At 46.5% G+C, this 27,218-nt stretch overlaps 2 protein-coding genes and 1 non-coding gene across 4 annotated transcripts in view; all 3 read left to right on the top strand.

The window, feature by feature from the left end:
- Nucleotides 1-4,252, top strand: part of IGBP1C (IGBP1 family member C) — a 31,828-nt gene extending 27,576 nt beyond the window's left edge. Inside the window, exon 2 of the mRNA XM_034942581.3 lies at nucleotides 2,503-4,252. Coding sequence (XP_034798472.1) covers nucleotides 2,733-3,755 — 1,023 coding nt within the window. The 5' untranslated portion in view covers nucleotides 2,503-2,732 and the 3' untranslated portion in view covers nucleotides 3,756-4,252. The remainder of the gene's footprint in view (nucleotides 1-2,502) is intronic.
- Nucleotides 1-27,218, top strand: part of TEX14 (testis expressed 14, intercellular bridge forming factor) — a 141,637-nt gene that overhangs the window by 27,568 nt on the left and 86,851 nt on the right. For both annotated transcript variants that reach the window (XM_003817371.5, XM_034942579.3), the window contains exon 2: nucleotides 12,333-12,469. In XM_003817371.5, the coding sequence (XP_003817419.3) occupies nucleotides 12,334-12,469 (136 nt within the window). In that variant the 5' untranslated portion in view covers nucleotide 12,333. The remainder of the gene's footprint in view (nucleotides 1-12,332; nucleotides 12,470-27,218) is intronic.
- LOC112437701 (small nucleolar RNA U3) lies at nucleotides 25,600-25,814 on the top strand. Its single transcript, XR_003026252.1, has one exon. It is a non-coding gene; the product is annotated as a small nucleolar RNA U3 (small nucleolar RNA).

The raw sequence follows: 27,218 nt of genomic DNA, 5'->3' as shown, positions 1-27,218 counted from the left end.
GGTCTGTTAGTACCTGTGATATCAGAGCCATGGGGGGGCACAAATAATCATAGAGGCCGAGCTGTGGTCAGCCTGGCATTCATGGATACCATTGAAAGCCAAAGTATTACTTTCCTCATGTGAAATCAAACCTTCTGGAATAAAATTAGGAAGGTAGTTCAATAATGAGATTATATAGTATAACCGAGGTGGGCTGGGTCACACTTTGTGGATGAAGGTAATCCAGCAATTGTCCTAAATCAGCAATTGTACTAAATAGTGTGGAGTTGGGTTTTTGCTGTTGTTTTTTTGTTGTTGCTGGGGGAGCGGTTAAGACAGGGTCTCACTCTCACTAGGCTGGAGTGCAGTGGCACAACACAGCCTCCACCTTCCCAAACTCAGGTGATATCAGCACCTCGGCCTCCCAAAGTGATGGGATTGCAGGCATGAGCCACTGCCCCTGGCCTAAATAGAGTTAGTATGGTTTTTATTGCAGAGCTTTGTGGCTGAGAAATGCAGCTTCAGGGCCAGTGTGTTTCAGGAGTGAATGGATTTGGCTCCCCACAACTCAGGGTGTTGAGTAAGACATTTAGTGGCCTGGCACATTGGCTCATGCCTGTAATCCCAGCACTTCGGGAGGTCGAGGCAGGCAGATCACCTGAGGTCAGGAGTTCAAGACCAGCCTGGCCAACATGGTGAAACCCCATCTCTACCAAAAACACAAAAAATTAGCCAGGTGTGGTGGTGCATCCCTGTAGTCCCAGTTACTCAGGAAGCTGAGGCAGGAGAATTGCTTGAACCCAAGAGATGGAGGTTGCCGTGAGCCAAGATCATGTCACTACACTCTAGCCTGGGTGACAGAGTGAGACTCTGTCTTAAAAAAAAAAAAAAAAATTTAGATTCAGTTACATTGACATTAATGACTTTTTTTTTTTTTTTTTTTTGAGACGGAGTTTTGCTCTTGTTGCCCAGGCTGGAGTGCAGTGGTGTGATCTTGGCTTACTGCAACCTCCGCCTCCCACGTTCAAGCAATTCTCCTGCCTCAGCCTCCCAAGTAGCTGGGATTACAGGCACGCACCGCCACAACCGGCTAATTTTGTATTTTTAGTAGAGACAGGGTTTCTCCATGTTAGTCAGGATGGTCTTGAACTCCCGACCTCAGGTGATCCATCTGCCTTGGCTTCCAAAAGTGCTGGGATTACAGGTGTGAGCCACCATGCCTGGCCAACATAAATGACTTTTTTTTTTTTTTTTTTTTGAGACGGAGTCTCACTCTGTCGCCCAGGCTGGAGTGCAGTGGTGCCATCTCGGCTCACTGCAACCTCCGCCTCCCGGGTTCACACCGTTCTCCTGCCTCAGCCTCTCCGAGTAGCTGGGACTACAGGTGCCCACCACCACGCCCGGCTAATTTTTTTGTGCTTTTAGTAGAGACAGGGTTTCACCATGGTCTCGATCTCCTGACCTTGTGATCCACCCGTCTCAGCCTCCCAAAGTGCTGGGATTACAAGCGTGAGCCACCGCGCCCGGTCACATTAATGACATTTTAACAGTCACAACTGCTTTGTGAACTTATGTAACAAAACTCAGCTTTTAAAAATTATTGAGTATATATGTCACTCTCATATTTCTGAGCATCAACCTTTCCTTCCTTGACTCCCATGAGGCAAAGCGATGGTTGGAAATTCAGAGATGAGGTGAGACTCACAAACTGAGGGGCACGTCTTAGGACAGCACACCTGAGGTGGCAGGAACAGCCATGATCTGAGATTAATAGGTATGCCTGTTGCTGCCCTTCCCCACACGTAAGGGAACTCTCCAAATAACATTCTGTACGGAGGGGCTGTGTTTCTCCATCTCAACTTATTTGGGGTCTTTGATTTAGTCATAATTTGGTCATGTAGTTGGTTTGGTTTGATTCTGTGTGTGTGTGTGTGTGTGTGTGATATGTGTGCTATATATCTGTACACACATAATATGTATTATGTACAAGCAATTCTGCCTCAGCCTCCTGAGTAGCTGGGATTACAGGCACCCGCCACCACGCCCAGCTAATTTTTTGTATTTCTAGTAGAGATGGGGTTTCACCGTGTTAGCCAGGATGGTCTCGGTCTCCTGACCTCCTAGTCCGCCCACCTCGGCCTCCCAAAGTGGGGGATTACAGGAGTGAGCCACCGCGCCTGGCCACTCAGTAATTTTTGAAAACTGAGTTTTAGGCCAGGCGTGGTGGCTCACGCCTGTAATCCCAGTACTTTTTACATCATACATACACAGATATAGACATACAGGAACACTCGGTTTGTTACCAAATCCGGGCCTGATGCTACTTCCCTGTGTGGCAGGAACTGCAGATACTTGAATCTTGGCAAAGTCACTTTGGGGGTCCCAAAGTACAGGGGGCAGCAGTCGAGGGGCAGAATAGCCTGGGTTGGGGGTAGCTGCATTTTTACATGCATTCTCTTATTCAGTCCTCACAGAAATCTTGTGAGCCAGGAAGGCAGTATTATTCCCACTTTACAATTTTAGGAAACGGAAACAGAGAGACAAAGTTTGACGAAGACCCAGAGTGGAGCAGCGATTCAGACCCGGCACAACTGACTCCGTTGCCTTCCCCTATGCCGCCCCCAACGCCACCGCCTCCCTGACTGCCCTGCCGTGCAGCGCCCGATTCAGACTGGTTGTTAGAAATCTACGCCAGAATCTTTACGTGTGTCCAGAAAGGAAAGGAATCAACATTTTGCATCAGCCTTCCCAAGATGGCAGCTGCTGAAGACGAGTTCCTGCCGCCGCCGCGGCTCCCCGAGCTGTTCGATTCCAGCAAACAGCTTCTGGACGAAGTCGAAGGAGCGACTGAACCCACCGGTTCCCGAATAGTCCAGGAAAAGGTGTTCAAGGGCCTCGACCTCCTTGAGAAGGTTGCCAAAATGTTATCGCAGCTTGACTTGTTCAGCCGAAATGAAGATTTGGAGGAGATTACTTCCACCGACCTGAAGTACCTGATGGTGCCAGCGTTTCAAGGAGCCCTCACCATGAAACAAGTCAACCCCAGTAAGCGTCTAGATCATTTGCAGCAGGCTCGCGAACACTTTATAAAATACTTAACTCAGTGCCATTACTATCGTGTGGCCGAGTTTGAGCTGCCCCAAACCAAGACCAACTCAGCTGAAAATCACGGTGCTATTACCTCCACGGCTTATCCTAGCCTCGTTGCTATGGCATCTCAAAGACAGGCTAAAATAGAGCGATACAAGCAGAAGAAGGTGTTGGAGCATAAGTTGTCTACAATGAAATCTGCTGTGGAAAGTGGTCAAGCAGATGATGAGCGTGTTCGTGAATATTATCTTATTCACCTTCAGAGGTGGATTGATATCAGCTTAGAAGAGATTGAGAGCATTGATCAGGAAATAAAGATCCTGGGAGAGAAAGACTCTTCAAGAGAGGCATCCACTTCTAACTCATGTCACCAGAAGAGGCCTCCAGTGAAACCCTTCATTCTCACTCGGAACATGGCGCAAGCCAAAGTATTTGGCGCTGGCTATCCAAGTCTGGCTTCCATGACAGTGAGTGACTGGTATGATCAACATCAGAAACATGGAGTGTTACCAGATCAGGGAATAGCCAAGGCAATACCAAAAGAATTCAGAAAAGCCACTCAGCAACAGGAAGATCAAGAAAAGGAGGAAGAGGATGATGAACAAACACTCCAAAGAGCTCGAGAGTGGGATGACTGGAAGGACACCCACCCTAGGGGCTACGGCAACCGACAGAACATGGGCTAATCTTCCCACAACACCGCAGGACTGTAGGGTGCACACCTTCCCCGCCAAGGAAAACCATGCAGCGTTCCCCTCCCTGGGCTCCCCTACAGCTGTGTAAAACGAAGGCAAAGATGCTTAATGTTGCTTTGAGTTCAATAAAGTGTTAAATTATTATTATTATTATTATTATTTTTTTTGAGATGGAGTTTTTTACTTGTCGCCCAGGTTAGAGTGCAATGGCGCGATCTCGGCTCACTGCAACCTCCACCTCCTGGATTCAAGCGATTCTCCTGCCTCAGCCTCCCGAGTAGCTGGGATTACAGGCGCCCGCCACCACGCCCAGCTAATATTTTGTATTTTGAGATGAGGTTTCACCATATTGGTCAGGCTGGTCTTGAGCTCCTGACCTCAGGTGATCCACCCGCCTTGGCCTCCCAAAGTGCTGGGATTACAGACGTGAGCCACCGCGCCTGGCCTAAAGTGTTAAATTATTAAGCGTGTATTTGTACCCTAGATGATGTGAGCCATCAATCTAGTTTTGGCATCATCATCCTCATCCTGGTGTGTTCCCATTTCTTAAGTGGAATGAAAAGAGCACTGAGGGCCAGGCGCGGTGGCTTATGTCTGTAATCCCAGCACTTTGGGAGGCCGAGGTGGGCGGATCACCTGAGGTCAGGAGTTCAAGACCAGCCTGACCACCATGGTGAAACCCCATCTTTACTAAAACTACAAAAATTAGCCAGGTGTGGTGGCAGGCGCTTGTAATCCCAGCTACTCGGGAGGCTGAGGCAGAAGAATTGCTTGAACCTGGGAGGCGGAGGTTGCAGTAAGCCGAGATCACGCCATTGAAAAGCACTGAGAAATAGGTTTGGATAATTAATGGCTGTATGAATTCTCTGAAAAAATAACAAAAGTTACTTCTATTATATGAGCCTGTGCAGAAAAAAGAAAAAAAATTTCTTATCACACAATGCGATTTCTTTTGAATCCTTGGGAGCGGCAGCTAGAGCGAACCGATCCGTAAGGGAGTTCAGTCAGAACGTACAGAAGCAGGTGGTGACGTTACTATAAGAGGCGGGCATATGTAGATAGGGGCGCAGTGATTGCCGGTTCTAGTGCGTTCTTCGCGCGGAGAAATTTTCTAGCGAATACCAAAGAAGGTGTAGTCTGAGATGTGACATACGAAGAAGCGGTAGTTTCGAAGCGATGCCTAAAAACAACTCATAATACAATTTGCCATGAGTATGTTGTGTGTTGAGGACGATGGTAAGGTATTAGCAATAGCAAATACATGTTTTCGTGGTAGGAAAGAGAGACGCTGTTGGTCCTGATGAAGCGGTTTTCTCGGTGGGGGGGGTTGACTTTGTGTTTGGGATGTGTTTGCTCCTGCGATTTCCCCAAATGTGAGAAAACTCGGCTGCATAACTTGTGGTAGTGGGGGACTGCTTTTGCGCTTTCCTGTGATTGAACTAGTTTAAAAGACGGCTTGTGTGTGGTTGCGTGTGTTTATTTTCAGAGTTGTTGTAGTGGCGCGCGTTTGGTTTTGGAGTTGTGGTTATGGCCTTACGTCTTCTTATCTTAGGTTACGTCTGTTTTAATTAGATGCTTGCTAAGTATTTTATACCGTTTCTAGGAAGGGTGGAAAAATAAGCCAGACTGGTGTGGTGGTACGCACCTGTGCTAGCTACTCGGGAGACTGAGGTGGGAAAATCATTTGATCCCAGATGGAGACTTAATGAGCCAATATTGTGCCACTGCACTCCTGTCTGAGCGATAGAGACCCTATCTCAATGAAGAAAAGTAAAAAAAAAAAATTCCTGGGTCTTCAGGTGGGAAGTTAAGTACCTCATTCCTTGTAGTTCAGTTTTTCTGTGCAGATAAATTTACCAGTTTGCTATGTTAGCCTTTTGTTCTGGTGGGATGAATTGCTGAGGGTGGCTAAAGCCTGTAAACCCAGCACTTTGGGAGGCCGAGGTGGGTGGATCACTTGAAGTCAGGAGTTTGAGACCAGCCTGGCCAACATGATGAAACCCTGTCTCTACAAAAAATTAGCCAGGCATGGTGGCGCACATCTGTAATCCCAGCTACTTTGGAGGCTGAAGCAGGAGAATCGCTTGAACCCAGGAGGCAGAGGTTGCAGTGAGCCGAGATCACACCACTGTACTCCAGCCCGGGTGACAGAGTGAGACTGTCTCAAAAAAAAAAAAAAAAAAAAAGCCGGTGCACAGGTGGTACACACTGGTACAGGTGGTGCATGCCTGTAATCCCAGCTACTTGGGAGGCTGAGGCATGAGAATAGTGTAACCACCCAAGGGGTTCACCTTGCCTGCTGCCTAGACAGAGCCAATTCATCAAGACAGGGGAATTGCAATAGAGAAAGAGTAATTCACGCAGAGCCAGCTGTGCAGGAGACCGGAGTTTTATTGTTACTCAAATCAGTCTCGTGGAGCATTCGAGGAACTGAGTTTTTAAGGATAACTTGGTGAGTAAAGGGAAGCCAGTGAGCCAGGAGTGCTAATTGCTCAGGGAAGAAATCATAGGGAGTCAAAGCTGTCTTCTTGTGCTGAGTCAGTTCCTGGGTGGGGACCACAAGATCAGATGAGCCAGTTTATTGATCTGGGTGGTGCCAGCTGATCTATCAAGTGCAAGGTCTGCAAAATATATCAAGCACTGATCTTAGGAGCAGTTTAGGAAGGGTCAGAATCTTGTAGCATCCAGCTGCATGACTTCTAAACCATAATTTCTAATCTTGTGGCTAATGTTAGTCCTACAAAGGCAATCTAGTCCCCAGACAAGAAGGAAGTCTGCTTTGGGAAAAGGCTGTTACCATCTTTGTTTAAACTATAAACTAAGTTTCTCCCAAAGTTAGTTCAGCCTACACCCGGGAATGAACAAGGACAGCTTGGAAGTTAGAAGCAAGATGGAGTAAGTTAAGTTAGATCTTTCACTGTCTCAGTCATAATTTTGCAAAGGCTGTTTCAATTGCTTGAACCCCGGAGGCAGAGGCTGCAGTGAGCCGAGATTCCACAACTGCACTCTAACTTGGGTGACAGAGCAAGACTCTGTCTCAAAAAAAAAAAAAAAAAAAAAAAGCATTTCCCGTATTGCCCAGACAAAATTATAATATACACATGACAAAGACACAAACACCAGTTATTCCCCTCAATATCTGAGTTTTAACCTGGCAAAACAGACAAGAGGTTCCCTCTGAGTGAGGCCTGTTGAGCTTCTGCTAGTGATTCCTTCAGGATTCCACCCCCCGACACACAGACAAGACAAGAACAGGCACAAGCCCTCACAAATCAGAATTCTAAAACCAGATTTGGGCCCAGCGTGGTGGCTCATGCCTGTAATTCTAGCACTTTGGGAGGCTGAGGTAGGAGGATCACTTGAGCCCAGGAGTTCGAGATCAGCCTGGGCAACATAGTGAGACCTCATCTCTATTTTTTAAAAATAATAATAAATAAATAAAAATAAAACCAGATTTGGCCAGCATGGTGGCTCACACCTATAATCCCAGAACTTTGGGAGCCTGAGGCAGGAGGATTGTTTGAGTCCAGGAGTTGAAGACCAGCCTGGGCAATGTAGCAAGATCCCACCTCTAAAAACATTAAAATAAATAAATAAAACCCAATTTTCTTTTTCTTTCTTTCTTTCTTTTTTTTTTTTTTTTTTGTGAGATGGGAGTTTTGCTCAGTCACCCAGGCTGGAGTGCAATGGCATGATCTCGGCTCACTGCAACCTCCACCTCCCAGGTTCAAGTGATTCTTGTGCCTCAGCCTCTTGAGTAGCTGGGACTACAGGTGCTTGCCACCACGCCTGGCCAATTTTTTTCTTTTTTTTTTTTTTTTTGAGACAGAGTCCCTGTGTTGCCTAGGCTGGAGCGCAGTGGTGCGATCTTGGCTCACTGCAACCTCTGCCTCCCAGGTTCAAGTGATTCTCCTGCCTCAGCCTCCTGAGTAGCTGGGATTACAGGTGCCCACCACCACGCGTGGCTAATTTTTGTAGTTTTAGTAGAGATGGGGTTTCACCATGTTGGTCAGGCTGGTCTCGAACTCCGGACCTCATGATCCACCCGCCTCACCCTCCCAAATTGTTGGGATTACAGGCATGAGCCACTGTGCCCAGCCTTTTGGTTTTTGTTTTGTTTTGTTTTTTTGAGACAGAGTCTTGCTCTGTTGCCCAGGCTGGAGTTCAGTGGCATGATCTCGGCTCACTGCAACCTCCACCTCCCAGGTTCAAGCAGTTGTCCTGTCTCAGCCTCCTGAGTAGCTGGGACTACAGGCGCCCGCCACCACATCCGGCTAATTTTTGTATTTTTAGTACAGATGGGGGTTTCACCGTATCAGTCAAGCTGGTCTTGAACTCCTGACCTCAGGTGATCCACCCGCCTTGGCCTCCCAAAGTGTTGGGATTACAGGTGTAAGCCACTGTGCCCGGCTGCCCAGCTAATTTTCGTACTTTTTGTAGAGACAGCATTTCGCCGTGTTGCCCAGGCTGGTCTCAAACTCGTGACCTCAGATGATCCACCCACCTCGGCCTCTCAAAGTGCTAGGATTACAGGTGTGAGCCATCGCGCCCAACCAAAACCAGGTTTCTGAACTGAGACCCAAAGGGCCCAGGAGTACTTCCCCAAAACAGTGCCCTTTAACAGGACCCTCAAAGAGTTTACAGGGCCTCTGAGGAGGCCAACAGATCAGGAGAAGGGAAAGGGAATATGGATTATGCTTGGGAATAATCATCAGAGACATCTTCCGGAATCAGAAACCATTTCTCTGCTGCAAGCCAGCTTATGTGCCTAAGGTTGGCAATGCCCCTGCCTACAAGGGAGGTGCCAGACATGGCCCCTGGCTTAAAGGAGGGCTCGTCTCGGGGTGCCGAAATGTCAGGGTTCTGACATTCTGTTCCAGGACAGAATGAGGTCCAGCTTTTTGTTCTCACAGTCCAATAATGAGATCCAGACTGGGAAAGAAGGGAGTTTATTGGCCAGGTACGGTGGCTCACTTCTGTAATCCCAGCCCTTTGGGAGGCCGAGGCAGGCGGATCACCTGAGGTCAGGAGTTTGAGACCAGCTTGGCCAACATTGTGAAACCCCATCTCTACTAAAAATACAAACATTAGTCGCCGGGTTCAGTGGCTTATGCCTGTAATCCCAGCACTTTGGGAGGCAGAGGCGGGTGCATCATGAGGTCAAGAGATCGAGACCATCCTGGCCAACATGGTGAGAACCCATCTTTACTAAAAATGCAAAAATTAGCTGGGCATTGTGGTGCGTGCCTGTAGGCCTAGCTACTCGGGAGGCTGAGGCAGGAGAATCGCTTGAACCCGGGAGGCAGAGGTTGTGGTGAGCTGAGATTGCGCCCCTGCACTCCAGCCCAGCCTGGTGACAGAGTGAGATTCCTCAAAAAGAAAAAAAAGAAAAAATTAGCTGGATGTGGTGGCAGGCGCCTGTAATCCCAGCTACCCAGGAAGCTGAGGCAGGAGAATGGCTGCACTTCAGCCATTCTCACCACTGCACTTCAGCCTGGGCAACAGAGCAAGACTCTGTCTCAGGAAAAAAAAAAAAAAAAAGAAGGGAGTTTATTTCTGCAGCTGGTTACAGGGAGAAGGTTGGAGTAACTCAGCAGACCAACTAAAAAAGTTAAAAGTTTTGGCCAGGCGTGGTGACTCACGCCTATAATCCCAGCACATTTCGGGGTGCCGAAATGTCAGGGTGTTCCAGGACAGAATGAGGTCCAGCTTCTTGTTCTCACAGTCCAATAATGAGATCCAGACTGGGAAAGAAGGGAGTTTATTGGCCAGGTGCGGTGGCTCACTTCTGTAATCCCAGCACTTTGGGAGGCCAAGGTGGGCAGATCACCTGAGGTCAGAAGTTTGAGACCACCCTGGCCAACATGGTGAAACTCCAACTCTATTAAAAATACAAAAATTAGCTGGTAATGATGGTGGGCACCTGTAATCCCAACTACTTGGGAGCCTGAGGTCTGAGAATCGTTTGAACCCAGGAGGTGGAGATTGCAGTGAGCTGAGATCATGCCACTACACTGCAGCCTGGGCAACAAAGCAAGACTCTGTCTCCAAAAAAAAAAAAAAAAAGTTACAAGTTGTTTGTTTTTTTTCCCAAAGCTTCTATACATTCAAGGTCCATGCCTATAAGCGGGAGTGCACCTACAAGGTGGAGTGTTTCATTCAATCTATATCTAATCTTTAACTAGGATCTAGGGTCTGGAAAGCTTTCTCTAGAGTCTTGGAAAGTTTCTTAAGTGGTCCTTGGTACAAGGTGTATGTGTAGAAATGCTATTATTATTTGATCAGACTTTAGGGCCTGAGAAAGGCCAGGTGGTGTCTTAATGGGTTTGTTTTCGCATTCCAGCCCTTGTAGTACTCAGGCACCAGTTTCTCCAGTTCTTTTTATTTTTTATTTTTGAGATGGAGTCTTGCTCTGTCGCCCAGGCTGGAGTGCAGTGGTGCAATCTCAGCTCACTGCAAGCTCCACCTCCCGGGTTCACGCCATTCTCCCGCCTCAGTCTCCCGAGTAGCTGGGACTACAGGCGCCCGCCACCATGCCCGGCTAATTTTTTGTATTTTTAGTAGAGATGGGGTTTCACTATTCACAGGATGGTCTCAATCTCCTGACCTTGTGATCCGCCCGCCTCGGCCTCCCAAAGTGCTGGGATTACAGGCATGAGCCACCGTGCCCAGCCCAGTTTCTCCAATTCTTTAATGTTTAACATATGCATTCATCAAAATTATAGTAAAGGGTTAGTGGAACCAGATTGTTCTGGCTGCTGATGGAAACCTGGACTGCCACAAAGGGGGCACTGAGCCATGGTTAAATGCCCACAAGGGGCATCTTTCCATAGGATCACTGCTAAATTGTAATCCCACGTGGCAAGTCAGTATAGTGAGACACTGGGTTGCAGCAGAGAAAGAGGTTTAATCATAGGGCTGCAGAACAAGGAGATGGAAAGAGACCTCAAACATCTCCCAAACACATCCTTTTATAAGGAACCCACTCCTGCCATAACGACCTACTTCCTTTATAATGACAATAGCACTAATCCATTCATGAGAGTGGTGCCCCCGTGACCTAAACACATCTTAAAGGTTCTACCTCCCAACACCTCCATATTGGGGATCGAGTTTTTAACATATGAATTTTGGGGGACACATTCAAACCATAGCAGTAGGTACACCACAGACACTTGATTGTAAGAATGATGGTCAGGTGTGGCTGCCACATTTGGAAAGTTAAAATTTCTCTGCATAGTTCTTATGCACAGTAACAGCTAACAACTACAGTGAACTTGTTTGGTGCCAGATACTATGCTAAGCACTGTACACAAATTAGCTCCTTTGAAACTCTCAGACCAGGCGCCATGGCTCACGCCTGTAATCCCAGCACTTTGGGAGGCTGAGGCAGGCGGATCACAAGGGCAAGAGATCAAGACCATTCTGTCCAACATGGTGAAACCTCGTCTCTACTAAAAATACAAAAAATTAGCTGGGCATGGTGGTGTGCGCCTGTAGTCCCAACTACTCAGGAGGCTCAGGCAGGAGGATCGCTTGAACCCAGGAGGCAGAGGTTGCAGTGAGCTGAGATCGCGCCACTGCACTCCAGCCTGATGACAGAGTAAGACTCCGTCACATACACAAAAAAAGAAACTCTCAGCAACCCTCTGCTTATTATTATCCCCATGTTACAGATGAAGAAATTGAGGCCTATCAATGTTAAATAATTTCTCCAAGGTCACACAGGGAGGTGACAGAGCCAAGACAGTTTCAGAGTCTGAACTGTGAACCTAAACCACTATGTTATACTATCTAGCTTTACATAATGACTGCATTTGTGTTCTAACCTTTCAAAGTCAATACTCTCCAAGTTATCTTAATGACACAATAAACGTGTATTTAGAATTTTACTTCCTAGAAGTCCTCACTTTTTCAGTCCTGGGAATTAGTGACAAATATTGTATTAGTCTGTTCTTGTGCTGCTAATAAAGACATGCCGGAGACTTGGTAATTTATAAAGTAAAGAGGTGTAATTGACTCATAGTTCTGCAGTGCTGGGGAGGCCTCAGGAAACTTAAAATCATGGCAGATGGGAAGCAAACACGTCCTTCACGTGATGGCAGGAAGGAGAAGTACTGAGCAAAAGAAAGAAAAGCCCCTTATAAAACCATCAGATCTCATGAGAATTCACTCACTGGTCACAAGAACAGCATGAGGGTAACCGCCACCATGATTAAATTACCTCCCACTAGGTCCCTCCCATGACGTTGTGGGGATTATGGGAACTACAATTCAAGGTGAGATTTGGGTAGGGACATGGAGCCAAACCATATCAAATATATTCAAATATATATATTTTTTACTTGTCTCTTCTCACCATTCTATATTCAACAGTATATTCAAGTTCTTTAATTTCAGCAATAACACTGAGGAAAAACATTAATCTCATAGAGTTTCAATAATTATTCCCCTAATCTTCATTATTAATGAAGGTGGCTGGACAGGTTTCTAAATGTAAAAGAATTAAGTTGTTTCCTTGCATTTCTGGTTCAGTTAAAATAAGCATATTGCTCTCTTTTGGAACAGGATGTCTCGGGCTGTTCGTCTTCCAGTCCCCTGTCCTGTTCAACTTGGTACCTTAAGAAATGACTCCCTGGAAGCTCAGCTTCATGAGTATGTCAAACAAGGGAACTATGTGAAAGTGAAGAAAATTCTTAAGAAAGGTAAGCACCATGTTGAGATGGCAGATGCACCTTGGTACACATTTCTGAATAGCGTTCAGAGGAAAAGGAATGTCATAAAGGTATGAATGAGTCCTTGGGGAAATCCAGAAATTAAATGTAGAAATTAGATGTTCTCTAGCAGTGCAGTCAAGAGAGGTGTTAAATCCTCATTTTGAGGATGTTTTGTTTTGTTTTGTTTTGTTTTGTGTTGGGGAACCACAAGCGCATCCAACTGCTACTGCTAGGCTCCTATGGTTTCTCTGAAGTCACCCACCTTTGATTCTGCCTGATTTCTTTCCTTGAAATCTGCTCCATCCATTAAGTTCTCTGACACCCGTGGTTGACTAAGGAGGCCAGTGTTCACAGCTTATTTCCTTATTTCCACTTGGTGCCTTTTTTCCGGGGTTTTCTAGCTGAAGGATACAGGCAGACATGGCTCAATGGCTGAAGCTGTCTTCAAAACAACCAACAAACATGTATGTGAATTTGGTCTGAGAAAACAAACCAAAGAACCAACAAACAAAAACCCATATACAAACAACCTTTTCTGGTGTTTGGCTCCTGTTTTTGTTTTGTGTTTTTTTTTTTTTGGAGACAGAGTCTCACTCTGTTGCCAAATGCAGTGCAGTAGCATGATCACAGCTCACTGCAGCCTCAACCTCCAAGGGCTCAGGTGATTCTCCTGCCTCAGCTTCCCAAATAACTGGGACTATAGGCGTAAGCCACCATGCCTGGCTAATTTATGTGTTTTTTGTTTGTTTTTTGTAGAGATGCTTTCGCCATGTTGCTCAGGCTGGTCTAGAACTTCTGGGCTCAAGTGATCTGCCCACCTCAGCCTCTCAAAGTGCTAGGATTACAGGAGTGAACCCAGACCTGCTATTTTCAGTGTGAGCAGAGGTCCTGCTTGATCCCCTGTCTCTTTTCTTAGTATTGAAGGGGAGGCTTCTGAAACTTTTCTTTGCTGATTTGTGGAATAGTCAGGGTGACCTGGTTTTTCTCCACTTGCTTCAATAGCATTCCTGAAGACGTCCAGAAAGGTAACCCCAATTTTCCACCTATCCCACTGAATAGTTCTCTCATAAAGTTCTCATGGCTGGCACAGTGGATCCCACCTATCTGTAAACCCAGCACTTTGGGAGGCTGAGGCAAGAGAATTGCTTGAAGCCAGGAGTTCAAGACCAGTCTGAGACCAGCCTGGGCAACACTGTGAGACCCTGTCTCTACAAAAAATAAAAAATAAAAAAATCACTAGTTGGCACTACACGCATGGTAGCGCATGCCTATAGTCCACCACACCAGGAGGCTGAGGTGAGATCCCATCTCAACAGCAAAAAAATAAGTTATCAAACCTTTCCATGTACTACCCCTAGGGTCCATAGGTGAAGTAGCTCACACTGAGCTCAATCATTTATGTGAAAGGTCCTGGGTTTTTTTTTCCCCTCAAAATTTTGCATTTTACTCCATAACATATCCACATATGTTTTAAAATAAAACGTTGTAAAACTCTGCTTCTTGGGCCAGGCATGGTGACTCACACCTGTAATCCCAGCACTTTGGGAGACCAAGGAGGGTGGATCACCTGAGGTCAGGAGTTCGAGACCAGCCTGGCCAACATGGTGAAACCCCGTCTCTACTAAAAATAATTAGCCGGGTGTGGTGGCAGGCGCCTGTAATCCCAGACACTTGGGAGGCTGAGGCAGGAGAATCGCTTGAACTCAGGAGGCAGAGGTTGCAGTGAGCCTAGATCACACCATTGCACTCCAGCCTGGGCAACAAAAGTGAGACTCTGTCTCAGAAAAACAAAAACAAAAACAGAAATAAAACTCTGGGCTGGGCGCAGTGGCACACGCCTGTAATCCCAGCACTTTGGGATGCCGAGGAGGGTGGATCACCTGAGGTCAGGAGTTCGAGACCAGCCTGGCCAACATAGTGAAACCCCATTTCTACTAAAAATACAAAAATTAGCCAGGCATGGTGGTGGGCACCTGTAGTCCCAGCTACTGGGGAGGCTGAGGCAGGAGAATCACTTGAACCTGGGAGGTGGAGGTTGCGGTGAGCTGAGATCGCGCCACTGCACTCCAGCCTGGGGGACAGAGTGAGACTACTCTGCCTAAAAAATAAATAAATAAAAAATAAATAAAACTCTGTTTCTCACAGTGAATGGTGTGGATAGACAGTCACTAGAAGTCATAGCATACCTATATTGAACATCACTTTTTTTTAGTGAACATCAGAGTATTATGACATTTGTTATCTCCTAGACATCTGCTGAATATTCTGCATCTTCAAATGCTTGATATTCAGTTAGAGTAAGGGATGGGGTTAACATGTGTACCTGGATATAGAACAGGACTTCATCTGTGTCTGGGAATTCTATCTGAAGCCTCAGAGTGCAGAATAAGGGGCGATAAGTTCTCCCACAGTCTAATAGAGGGCTTGTTAGGAGATCATTTAAATGATCCTTAGATTCTTTAAAAAGTATTCACAGGGCCAGGTGTGATGACTCATGCCTGTAATCCCAGCACTTTGGGAGGCTGAGGTGGGTGGATCACCTGAGGTCAGGAGTTTGAGACCAGCCTGGCCAACATGGTGAAACCCAGTCTCTACTAAAAATATAAAAATTAGCTGGGCGTGGTGGTGGGTGCCTGTAATCTCAGCTACTTGGGAGGCTGAGGCAGGAGAATTGCTTGAACCTGGGAGGCAGAGGTTGCCGTGAGCCGAGATTGCGCCATTGCACTCCAGCCTGAGCAACAAGAGCAAAACTCCATCTCAAAGAAAAAAAAAAAAAGAGGCCGGGCGTGGTGGCTCACGCCTGTAATCCCAGCACTTTGGGAGGCCGAGGCGAGCGGATCACGAGGTCAGGAGATTGAGACCACGGTGAAACCCCATCTCTACTAAAAAAACAAAAAATTAGCTGGGCGCAGTGGCGGGTGCCTGTAGTCCCAGCTACTTGGGAGGCTGAGGTAGGAGAATGGCATGAACCCGGGAGGCAGAGCTTGCAGTGAGCCGAGATCGCGCCACTGCACTCCAGCCTGGGCGACAGAGCGAGACTCTGTCTCAAAAAAAAAAAAAAAGAAAAGAAAAAGAAAAAAAGAAATTCACAGGATTAGAAGGCTGTGGCTCTCCCTGTCCTTGCCAGTCTCAAGACAAGAGGCCCTTCAGGCAAACCTCAGAGAGAACTGTGGTGCTTGCAGGCAAGAGAGATGAGACCTGAGTCCCAGCCTGCTGTACAGTTGAAATATGTCAGCCTACCCCAAGCTGCCACCAAAGTGACACACCAAGAAGCTGCAGTGTTCCCTGGAGTTGAGGAGGCAAGAAGACTGCTATCTGTCTCCTACTTGGAGCAGTCCTTGATGGGTGGGTGAGCATAGGAGGCTAACAGTAATTAGTCACACTTGCACCAGTTGGTGAGCGTAGGAGGCTAGCAGTAATTAGTCACACTTGCACAAGTAGACTCCACAGTGGGTAGCTGAGCCATCTAAGGGGATTCTACCTGTGAAGGAAGAAAGGATCCCAACCAGAGAGGCTGCAGGTAGGGCTTTAGAGGGAGGGAGCTGAGTGGTGGGCAAGAAGTCAGCAGAAGAGAGCACTGGCCTGTGTGGGGTTCTGCACAGTGTGGTGGAGGCACTTGAAGGACCCACTAGCACCTTCCACAAAAGGACAGGCTTTAGGATAAAGCCAGAAGCTACACGGGGCATCAGCTGAGTATGAAGGCCATTGCCTCTTTTTGTCTTATTGGTTCTCCCCCTTGCCTCAGCTCTGGAGTTGCCACAAACAGCGTTGAGATCAGAGGAAGAGTGGAGAAGCAAGGAGGAGAATTAACAGAGCATTGCTGCATCCTGCAGTGCGGAGGAGGGAAGAAATTGGAATCGGCCTGGGTACGGTGGCTCACGCGTGTAATCCCAGCACTTTGGGAGGCCTAGGTGGGTGGATCACTTGAGCTCAGGAGTTTGAGAACAGCCTGGCCAACATGGTGAAACCCCGTCTCTACTAAAAGTACAAAAATTAGCTGGACTTGGTGGCACATGCCTGTAGTCCCAGCTACTTGGGAGGCTGAGGCAGGAGGAGAATTGCTTGAACTTCGGAGGTGGAAGTTGCAGTGAGCCAAGGTTGCACCACTGCACTCTAGCCTGGGCGACAGAGGAAGACTCTGTCTCAAAAAACAAAAAACAAAAAGAAAGAAAGAAATTGGAATTTGTTGAAAGATTGAGATTTTGATTTTGGTGGAACAAATTTTTTTTTTTTTTTTGCCTGACCTCAAGCACACTCTTGGTTGGCTCTTCCTTCCCCTCCTTGATAGGCATCTCAGGCAGAATCCATTTTTTTTTTCTTTGAGACGGAGTCTCGCTCAGTCGCCCAGGCTGGAGTGCAGTGACGCGATCTCAGCTCACTGCAAGCTCCGCCTCCCGGGTTCACGCCATTCTCCTGCCTCAGCCTCCCGAGTAGCTGGGACTACAGGCGCCCGCCACTACACCCACCTAATTTTTTTGTATTTTTAGTAGAGATGGGGTTTCACCGTGTTAGCCAGCATGGTCTCGATCTCCTGACCTCGTGATCTGCCCACCTCGGCCTCCCAAAGTGCTGGGATTACAGGGATTACAGGAGTGAGCCACCGCGCTGGGCTGCAGAATCCATTTTTTCTGTCACTTTAATTATGCCGTTCCAGGCTGGGCGTGGTGGCTCAAGTCTGTAATCCCAGCACTTTGGGAGGCAGAGGTGGGTGGATTACCTGAGGTCAGGAGTTCCAGACCATCCTGGCCAACATGGTGAAACCCCGTCTCTACTTAAAACATAAAATAGGCGTGGTGGCGTATACCTGTAATCCCAGCTACTCGGGAGGCTGAGGCAGGAGAATCGCTTGAACTCTGGAGGTGGAGGATGCAGTGAGCCGAAATGGTGCCATCGCACTCCAGCCTGGGAAACAAGAGCGAAACTCTGTCTAAAAAAAAAAAAAAAAAAAGAGTGTGCTTGAGGGGAAAATTGTCTCCTGATTGTATCCTACTCAGTTTAGCTCATTCCGAAAACCGATTGTTACAGATTATGACTGTACCCTTTGGGACCATAATCTAACAGAAGAAACAGACATAAGTTGGGAGCTGAAGTGTACTGAGAAGGGCAGGAAGTGAAGTCAGCACACAAGATTCATCTGAGCCTCCTTGTCTATGGGGTAATCAAGAGAAACTTCTCAGAAGAAGTGTTGCTTAGGCCAGGACCTCAAGGAAGAAGAGGAGTTGACCAAGCCGGGTGCCATGGCACACACCTGTAGTCCTAGCTACTTGCAGACTGAGGTGGGAGAATCACTTGACCCCAGGAGTCCAACCTGGGCAACATAGTGAGATTCCATCTCTGAAAAAAATGAAAAGAAAAAGAAAAGGAGTTGATGAGGCAGGAGTTGTGCTCTGAGGATGGAGAGGAGCTAGAAAAGAAAAGGGTCTGGTTGACATGAGTTGACGGGAAAACCAGTGGGGTGGAGAGAGATGTGAGATGAAACTGGCAAGGGAGGCCTGGGCTGGACCAGTCAGAGCCTTGTGGGCTATTGGAAGGATTTTGGTTCGATGTAAAAACTCCCATTTTATATTGTTTTGTGTTTTACCCTCTGTTTTTTGTTTCTTCTCTTTCCTGCCTTCTTTTGTGTTAATGAAATATGTTTTAGAATTCCATTTTAACTTATAATAGCGATTGGCTTTTAAGCTATACCTCTTTACATTGTTTTTTCAGTGGTTGCTCTAGTTATTTCAATACAGTTGACACTGCTTATCTGTGGGTTCCACATTTGTGGATTCAACCAACCAAGCATCAAAAATATTAGGAAAAAGGAAACAATTAAAAAATAACACTACAATAAAAAATACAAACAAAAATGAAGACTAACAACTATTAACATAGTATTTACATTGTACTAGATATTATAAATAATCTAGAGATGATTTAAAATATACAGGAAGATTAGATGGGTAGGTAGGTGGATAGATACATAGATAGATTATATGCAAATACTATGTTATTTTATATAAGGGACTTGAGCATCTTTGGATTTTACTGGTATGGGAGGGTCCTGAAACCAGTTCCCCATGGGTACCGAGGGATGACTGTCTATATCTTTAACTTTTAACAGTTTACTTACAGTTAATGATGTACCACTTCACATAAAAGATGCAACCTTATAGGTTCATTTCTCCCCTTCTCTTATCCTTTATATTATAGAAGCCATAGGCTGGGCGGGGTGGCTCATGCCTGTAATCCCAGCACTTTGGGAGGCTGAGGCGGGCGGATCACGAGGTCAGGAGATCAAGACCATCCCGGCTAACATGGTGAAACCCTGTCTCTACTAAAAATACAAAAAATTAGTCGGGCGCGGTGGCGGGCCCCTATAGTCCCAGCTACTCGGGAGGCCGAGGCAGGAGAATGGCGTGAACCCAGGAGGTGGAGCTTGCAGTGAGCCGAGATCGCGCCACTGCACTCCAGCCTGGGCAACAGAGTGAGACTCCGTCTCAAAAAAAAAAAATTATAGAAGCCATAATATATCTATGAGTTATGAATCCTACAATATAATTTTATAATTTTGTTATAAAGACTAATATAGGCTGGGCACGGTGGCTCACGCCTGTAATCCCAGCAGTTTGGGAGGTCAAGGTGGGTGGATCACTTGAGGTCAGGAGTTGGAGACCATCTTGGTCAACATGGTGAAATCTCGTCTCTACTAAAAATACAAAAAAATTAGCTGGATATGGTGGCGTGGGCCTGTAGTCCTAGCTACTCTGGAGGCTGAGGCAAGAGAATCACTTGAACCTGGGAGGCGGAGGTTGCAGTGAGCTGAGATCACGCCACTGCACTCCAGCCTGGGTGACAGAGCGAGACTCCATCTCAAAAAAAAAAAAAAGTTAAGAAAAAAAAAAAGAATACAACTCAAGAACAGCCAAGGCTAGGCGCAGTGGCTCACGCCTGTAATCCTAGCACTTTGGGAGGCCGATGTGGGTGGATCACCTGAGGTCAGGAGTTCAAGACCAGCCTGGCCAACATGGTTAAACCCTGTCTCTACTAAAAATTCAAACATTAGCCAGGCGTGGTGGCGGGCGCCTATAATCCCATAATCCCAGCTACTTGGGAGGCTGAGGCAGGAGAATCGCTTGAACCAGGGGGGGCGGAGGTTGCAGTGAGCCGAGATCTTGCCACTCTAGCCTGGGCAAAAGAGCGAAACTCCGTCAGAAAAAAAAAAAAAAGCCAGGTGCGGTGGCTTACACCTATAATCCCAGCACTTTGAGAGGCCGAGGTGGGTGGATCACTTGAGGTCAGGAGTTCAAGACCAGGTTGACAGCTTGACCAACATGGTGAAACCCCATCTCTACAAAAATACAAAAACTAGCTAGGCGTGGTGGCATGCGCCTGTAATCCCAGCTACTTGGGAGGCCCAGGTGGAAGAAGTGCTTGAACCTGGAAGGCTGATTTTGCAGTGAGCCGAGATCGTGCCATTGCACTCCAGCCTGGGTGACAGAGCGAGACTCCATCTCAAAAAAACAAAAACAAAAACAGCCAAAAGTAAGAGATACCCAGGGTTTTATGTAGGTGTAGGGGGAGGGGCTTCCATTCCTTCTGGTGGCATTCCACCCTCCCAGTTCTTCAGTGTGTTCACCATCCCAGAAGCTGTCCAAACCCTATTTATGGATTTTTATGGAGGTCTCATTATGTAGGCATGATTGATTAAATCATTGGTCATTGGTGATTAAACTCAATCTCTAGCCCCTCTCCTCTCCCTAGAGGTTAATGGTAGGGTAAGGTATTAAAGGGCCCAAACCTCTATCATAGCTTGGTCTTTTTGGTAACCTACCTCCATCATGTAACACAGGTGTGAATAGATTTGCATTTTCAAATGGCTGCTCTGGCTGCAGGAGGCTATGAGGTATTTGGGTGGGGGGGAGAAAACAGTAAGATGACTTAGACTTCATTTTTTTTTTTTTTTTTTTGAGACAGAGTCTTGCTCTGTTGCCCAGGCTGGTGGAGTGAAGTGGCGCAATCTCGGCTCACTGCAACCTCCACCTCCTGGGTTCAAGCGATTCTCCTGCCTCAGCCTCCCTATTAGCTGGGTTTACAGTCATGCATCACCACACCTGGCTAATTTTTGTGTTTTTTTAGTAGAAATGGGGTTTCACCAGTTTGGCCAGGCTGGTCTCAAACTCCTGACCTCAGGGGATCTGCCTGCCTCGGCCTCCCAAAGTGCTGGGATTACAGTTGTAAGCCACTATGCCCGGCCCTAGGTTACTTTTTTTTTCATTTTTGAGACAGGGTCTCACTATGTTGCCCCAGACTGGACTTGAACTCCTGGGCTTAAGTGGTCCTCTCGCATAGATGGGAGGACAGACTCACATGCCACTGCAGCTATAAGCTAGGTTTTTGTTTTGAGCAACGTGGTTGAAAGTGATATTATTCCCTAAAAGAGAAATACGTTTGGGAGGAAGCTGATCTAAGTCAGCTTGGGTAGGCTGTATTTGAGATATCTGTGATTCACCTAAATGCAATGTCAAGTAGAAGCTGGATATCTGAGCCAGAAGCTCAGAGGAGTGATCTGGACTGCACAGACATATTTTGAAACCAAGGATAGGCAAGAAAAGACCAGGAATCCTGCTGACAGGTACCTCACTGTCTTAACATACAGGCCAGCTTTATTGGGGGAGGAGTAGAATAAGAAGGAAGGGAAAACCAGGTTGTTCCCAACAGGTCAATAGCAGGGCTTGAGGGAAGGAACAATACATTCATGAATTCATCATTCATTCAGTTAGTCAGCATTTACTGGGCATCTACTGTGCCAGGCAATGTGCTGGAGATACAGAGATAAATAAGACATGTTTCTGCTTTTAAAGAGCTCACAGTTTAGTAAGGGGAAGTAAATGTATTTGGAACAGAGTGAGCTATGTAGAGGCCCATACAAGGATGATTAGGGACACAAAACTCATAGTGGTCAGTGTTATTTATGGAGGTCAAGGAAGGCTTCAAGAAGAGGTGACATGAACTAAGTGAGAATGTACTGGAGTGATGGTCACACCCATGTGAAGTTGGAGAAACTGCTCAGAGGAGGCCAAGGGATGGATGGTGAGAGGTTTCCAGAAAGATTGGAGGACTAGAGAATGGAAGACAGATATAGAAGGGCCCAGACCAGAGATAGGACCCTTGGATGAAAGTGACCAGAAAGTACTTTATAAATTCAAAATATACTAGGTGGGAGGCTGAGGCAGGAGAATCACTTGAACCCGGGAGGCAGAAGTTGCAGTGAGCCCAGATCGTGCCATTACATTCCAGCCTGGTCAACAAGAGCAAAACTCCATAAAAAAAAATAAATAAATAAAATAAAATGTATATATATATGGAACTGCTCTGAACCCAAAAGATATGTCCCAGACCTGGCCAGATTGCCCCAACACTGTCCCTTTTTCTGAAAAAAATTAAGTATGGAGCATTTGGCTGTCTCTAAAGAGAGCTGTCTGTGAGGAGATTCTATTAGGAGAGGCGGTTGAATAAGACTGACGGCTAAGCATCTTTACAACCTGATGATCACATTTGTGATGCTGCTATAATGCAATTAAAAGTGTGGTTGATTAGAACACTGTGCCATGTGAATGTCCATGTGACCCTGTGCTTCCTGGTAGGAAATTTACAGCAGGAAGTTAAGTGACTAAAACAATTGCACATCATCATATCTGAGATGTGTTAATTGAGGTGAAATTGGTGCTAACTTTTCCTAGAAGTAAATGGGTAGGCTTCCTCAGGGATTTAGAAGCCAGGAAGATGAGTCATTCAGACTGAACTTTGAGAGATGATGTATTTAATGCTTCATTAGAGAAATGAATTGATTGGAGACTAGACTTCTGAAGAAGACCCCTTCGGCTTACCAGAAAGAACAGGGACTTGATTTAGTGCCAGACAGGCTTAGGTTCCAACTGTGGTTCCTTCAGCAGTGTGACAGATGCTATACCCAGCATCTATGAAAGGAGAAATAATCAACTATTCTCCTTCAGTTGTTTAAAGGATTAAATGAGATAATGGATTAAAACATCTATCACTTGGCTGGGCGCAGTGGCTCACGCCTGTAATCCCAGCACTTTGGGAGGAGGCCGAGGCAGGCAGATCACAAGGTCAGGAGATAGAGACCAGGTTGGCCAACATGGAGAAACCCTGTCTCTACTAAAAATAAAAAAATTAGCTGAGTGTGGTGGTGCATACCTATAATCCCAGCTGTTAGGGAGGCCGAGGCAGGAGAATCACTTGAACCTGAACCTGGGAGTGGGAGGTTGCAGTAAGCAGAGATCAAGCTGCTGCACTCCAGTCTGGAGAGAATGAGACTCCATCTCAAATAATAAGAATAATAATAATAAAAGAGAAAGAAAGAAAAGAATGGCTACTCCATAGGCACAGCAGCCTGGTTGGCTACTTTTTTTTGTTTTGTTTTGTTTTGTTTTGTTTTGAGATAAGAGTCTTGTTGCCCAGGCTGGAGTGCAGTGGCCAATATCGGCTCATCGCAACCTCTTCCTCCCAGGTTCAAGTGATTCTCCTGCCTCAGCCTCCTGAGTAGCTGGGATTACAGGCATGTGCCACCACGCCCAGCTAATTTTGTATTTTTAGTAGAGACGGGGTTTCTCCATATTGGTCAGGCTGATCTCAAACTCCCCACCTCAGGTGATCCTCCAGCCTCGGCCTCCCAAAGTGCTAGGATTATAGGCGCGAGCTACCGCTCTCAGCCACCTGATTGGCTACTTTTTAATCATTCAAGTCTTGGCTTAAATAACCTTTGAGTGGTTAGGGAAACCCTCTCCTTCCCTAACCTCTCAAATCTAAAGTAACCACTGATGGGCAGGGTATGGTGGCTCATGCCTATAATCCCAGCACTTTGGGAGGTTGAGGCTGGTGGATCAGTTGAGCTGAGAAGGTCGAGACAAGCCTGGGCAACGCGGTGAAAACTTGTCTCTACAAAAAGCAAAAAAATTATCCAGACTTGGTGGCTCGCACCTGTAGCCCCAGCTACTCGAGAGGCTGAGGTGGGAGGATGGCTTGATCCCAGGAGGCAGAGGTTGCATTGAGCTGAGATTGCACCACTGTACTGCAGCCTGGGTGTCAGAGCAAGACCGTCTCAATAAATAAGTAAATAAATAGCCACCACGTCTCTCTGTTTCAACAATGTTATAATTCTCTACATGCCTCATTATTTATCATTCACACACACACACACACACACACACACACACACTAGAAGGTAAGCTCTGCGTGTGAGTAGGAGCCTTTATTTACTTTATTCTGTTGCTATATGCCCAATTCCTAGAAATAGTGCTTAGCACGTAGAAAAACTGGATAGTGGTTAAGATAATAAGCTCTGGCACCTGACCTACCAGCTCTGTTTCAAAACTGTGTGACCTTAGGAAAGTTACCTAATCTTTCTGTGTGTCAGTTTATCCATCTATAAAGCTGGGATGATTACTAATAGTACTTATCTCATGTGACGCTGGGAACATGGCAAGACCTCAGTAAATAGTAGCTAATACCATTTTTTTTTGGGGGGGGGAAAGAGTCTCGCTGTGTCACCCAGCCTGGAGTGGCTCAGTCTGGGCTCACTGCAACCTCAGTCTCCTGGGTTCAAGTGTTTCTCGTGCCTCAGCCTCCCTAGTAGCTGGGACTACAGGCAAGTGCCATCACACCTGGCTAATTGTATTTTTAGTAGAGACAGGGTTTCACCATGTTGGCCAGGCTGGTCTCAAACTCCTGACCTCAGGTGATCCACCCACCTTGGCCTACCAAAGTGCTGGGATTACAGGACTGAGCCACCGTGATTGGCCAGTAGCTATTACCATTATGTATACCAGCATTCAAATATTTGTTCAGGGAAGAAATGACGTCAAATTCACCAAACATCTTTATCTTAAAAATTTAAGAAGTGTGAACTGGTAGTGCAAACATGTGGCATAAGAACCAGAGTTCTTTTTCTTAAATGCTGGGTCTCAGTCACTCTGTTCCCTTTCCTGCCACGGTCATGGTGACCTGACCCTAGCGTTTGAAAGTCAAACCCTTAGGATAGTTGTGAGCAACTGCTGAGATTAATCAATTACCGGATCCAGCCTGATTCTAGCAGAGTCAAAGGCCCACCCTTTCCTTAAACTGTCTGGGACCAGGCACCTTTACCAGAACCGTGGAGCCTAGCTGCGGGTTGTGACTAGCCGTCATTCAGTATTGTGTTATTTATTTATTTTATTTTATTTTATTTTATTTTATTTTATTTTATTTTATTTTATTTTATTTTATTTTATTTTTTTGAGACGGAGTCTCGCTCTGTCACCAGGCTGGAGTGCAGTGGCGCAATCTCGGCTCACTGCAACCTCGGCTTCCCAGGTTCAAGCAAGTCTCCTGCCTCAGCCTCCCGAGTAGCTGGGATTACAGGCGCGTGCCACCGTGCCCAGCTAATTTTTCTATTTTTAGTAGAGACGGGGTTTCACCATGTTGGTCAGGCTGGTCTCGATCTCGTGACCTCGTGATCCACCCGCCTCGGCCTCCCAAAGTGCTGGGATTACAGGCGTGAGCCACCGCGCCCGGCCACAATATTTATTTTATTTATTTATTTATTTATTTATTTATTTATTGAGACGGAGTCTCGCTCTGTTGCCCAGGCTGGAGTGTAGTGGCGTGATGTCGGCTCACTGCAAGCTCCGCCTCCCGGGTTCACGCCATTCTCCTGCCTCAGCCTTCCAAGTAGCTGGGACTACAGGCGCCCGTCACCGCGCCCTCTAATTTTTTTGTATTTTTAGTAGAGACGAGGTTTCACCGTATTAGCCAGGATGGTCTCTATCTCCTGACCTTGTGATCCGCCCGCCTCGGCCTCCCAAAGTGCTGGGATTACAGATGTGAGCCATCGTGCCTGGCAGTGTTGTTATTTAAACCTGGCCGTTTAGATTTTTATGATTAAACAATTTTTTAAAATTACATTTCCACTTAAAACGTTAAATGCGTTGTTAAGTGATAGTATTCGAAATGATTGTATGCGAAGCTGGGTTTTTTTTCCCCCTAGTGGAACCGAAATGGGGAAACCTATAATAACTCGCCATCAGGTAAAAGTGTACGGCCGCAATAGACCCAGCAGAGGCGGCCAACAGACGGTTAAGACTATACTTTCAGGGATCATTTCTATAGCTTGCCACTAGAGAAGCTTTTCTGGACGTGTAGAGCACCGGCAACTGCGAGGAGACGCAGTGTTCTCTCCTGAGCCTGAAACCGGCAAGTTGGTGTTGCTTTGCTGCAGCTGCTGTTTGCCATTGATGGATGATTCTTCCCTTCCTCTGGGAGAGCAAGCGGGAAAGGACGCAGTCTGAGTGCTTTCTCTTGTTCTTCGGCTGAATGGAAGAGGAAGCTGCTTCACGCAGTTCTCATTTCTAGTATTTCTGCGCTTATGTTAATTATTGCTTTACGCGTCTTATTTTCTTTTTTCTTTTTTTTTCTTCTTCTTTTCTTGAGATGGAGTCTTTCTTTGTCGTCCAGACCGGAATGCACTGGCCCCATCTCGCCTCACTGCAATCACCACTTCCCAGGTTCAAGTGATTTTCCTGCCTCAGCTTCCCGAGTAGCTGGGATTACAGGTGCCGCCACCAAGCTCCGTTAGTTTCTGTACTTTTAGTAGAGTCAGGGTTTCACCAAGTTGGTCAGGGTGGTCACGAATTCCTGATCTCAAGTGTTCCACCCGCCTTAGCCTCCGAAAGTGCTGGGATGACAGGCGTGAGGCACCGCGCACAGCCAATTTTGTGTTTAATAAGGTGATTTGGTTGTCAAATAGCAGCCTGCGTTTTGGTGTTGGGGATAGGATTTATGCAGTGTTGCTCTCCACCTAATGTCAACACCTATCTGACCTATTTTTCAAGCATTTGGCGTGTTCTGCGTTTTGAGCAATGGGAGTTGGAGCCTACATTCTGAGTTAACTTAGGAAAGCAGTTAGAAGTGGTTTTAAATGTGCTTTTAATATTTTCTTGCCAGGTACAGTGACTCACACCTGTAATCCCATCACTTTAGGAGGCGGAGGTGGGAGGATCGCTTGAGGCCAGGAGTTTGAGACCAGCCTGGGCAATATAGCCAGACCCTATCTCTACAAAAAAATTGTAAAAGTAGGCCAGTGTGGTGGCGACTGCCTGTAGTCCCAGCTACTGAAGAGGCTTCAGTGGGAGGATGGCTTGAGCTCCTGGGAGTTCAAGGCTGCAGTGAGCCTTGATGGCACCACTGCTCTGCAGCCTGGGCAACAGAAATGAGACCCTCCCTGAAAAAAAAAAGTTTTCTTAATCACTTAAAGATGTTTTTCCCCTTCAGTACCATACTTATTTCTTTTGTTTCTTTAGTAAAATGCAATTTAAAATTAACCTTTTGGTGTTCTGGTTTTCATTTTCATTTTCTTTTCTTTTTTTTTGAAATGGAGTCTCAGTCTGTCACCCAGGCTGGAGTGCAGTGGCACGATCTCAGCTCACTGCAACCTCCACCTCCTGGGTTAAAGTGATTCTTGACTGGGCGTGGTGGCTCATACCTATAATCCCAGCACTTTGGGAGGCCGAGGCAGGTGGATCACCTGAGTTCAGGAGTTTGAGACCAGCCTGGACAACATGGTGAAACCCCATCTGTACCCAAAATACAAAAATTAGCTGGGCATGGTGGCACACACCCATAATTCCAGCTACTCGGGAGGCTCAGGCAGGAGAATTTCTTGAACCCAGGAGGCAGAGGTTGCATTGAGCAAAGATAG

This window comes from Pan paniscus, chromosome 19 (genome assembly GCF_029289425.2).
Source record: "Pan paniscus chromosome 19, NHGRI_mPanPan1-v2.0_pri, whole genome shotgun sequence".
NCBI lineage: Eukaryota > Metazoa > Chordata > Mammalia > Primates > Hominidae > Pan > Pan paniscus.
Note: the sequence above shows the minus strand (reverse complement) of the source record. Positions and strands in the feature narration are given on the sequence as shown.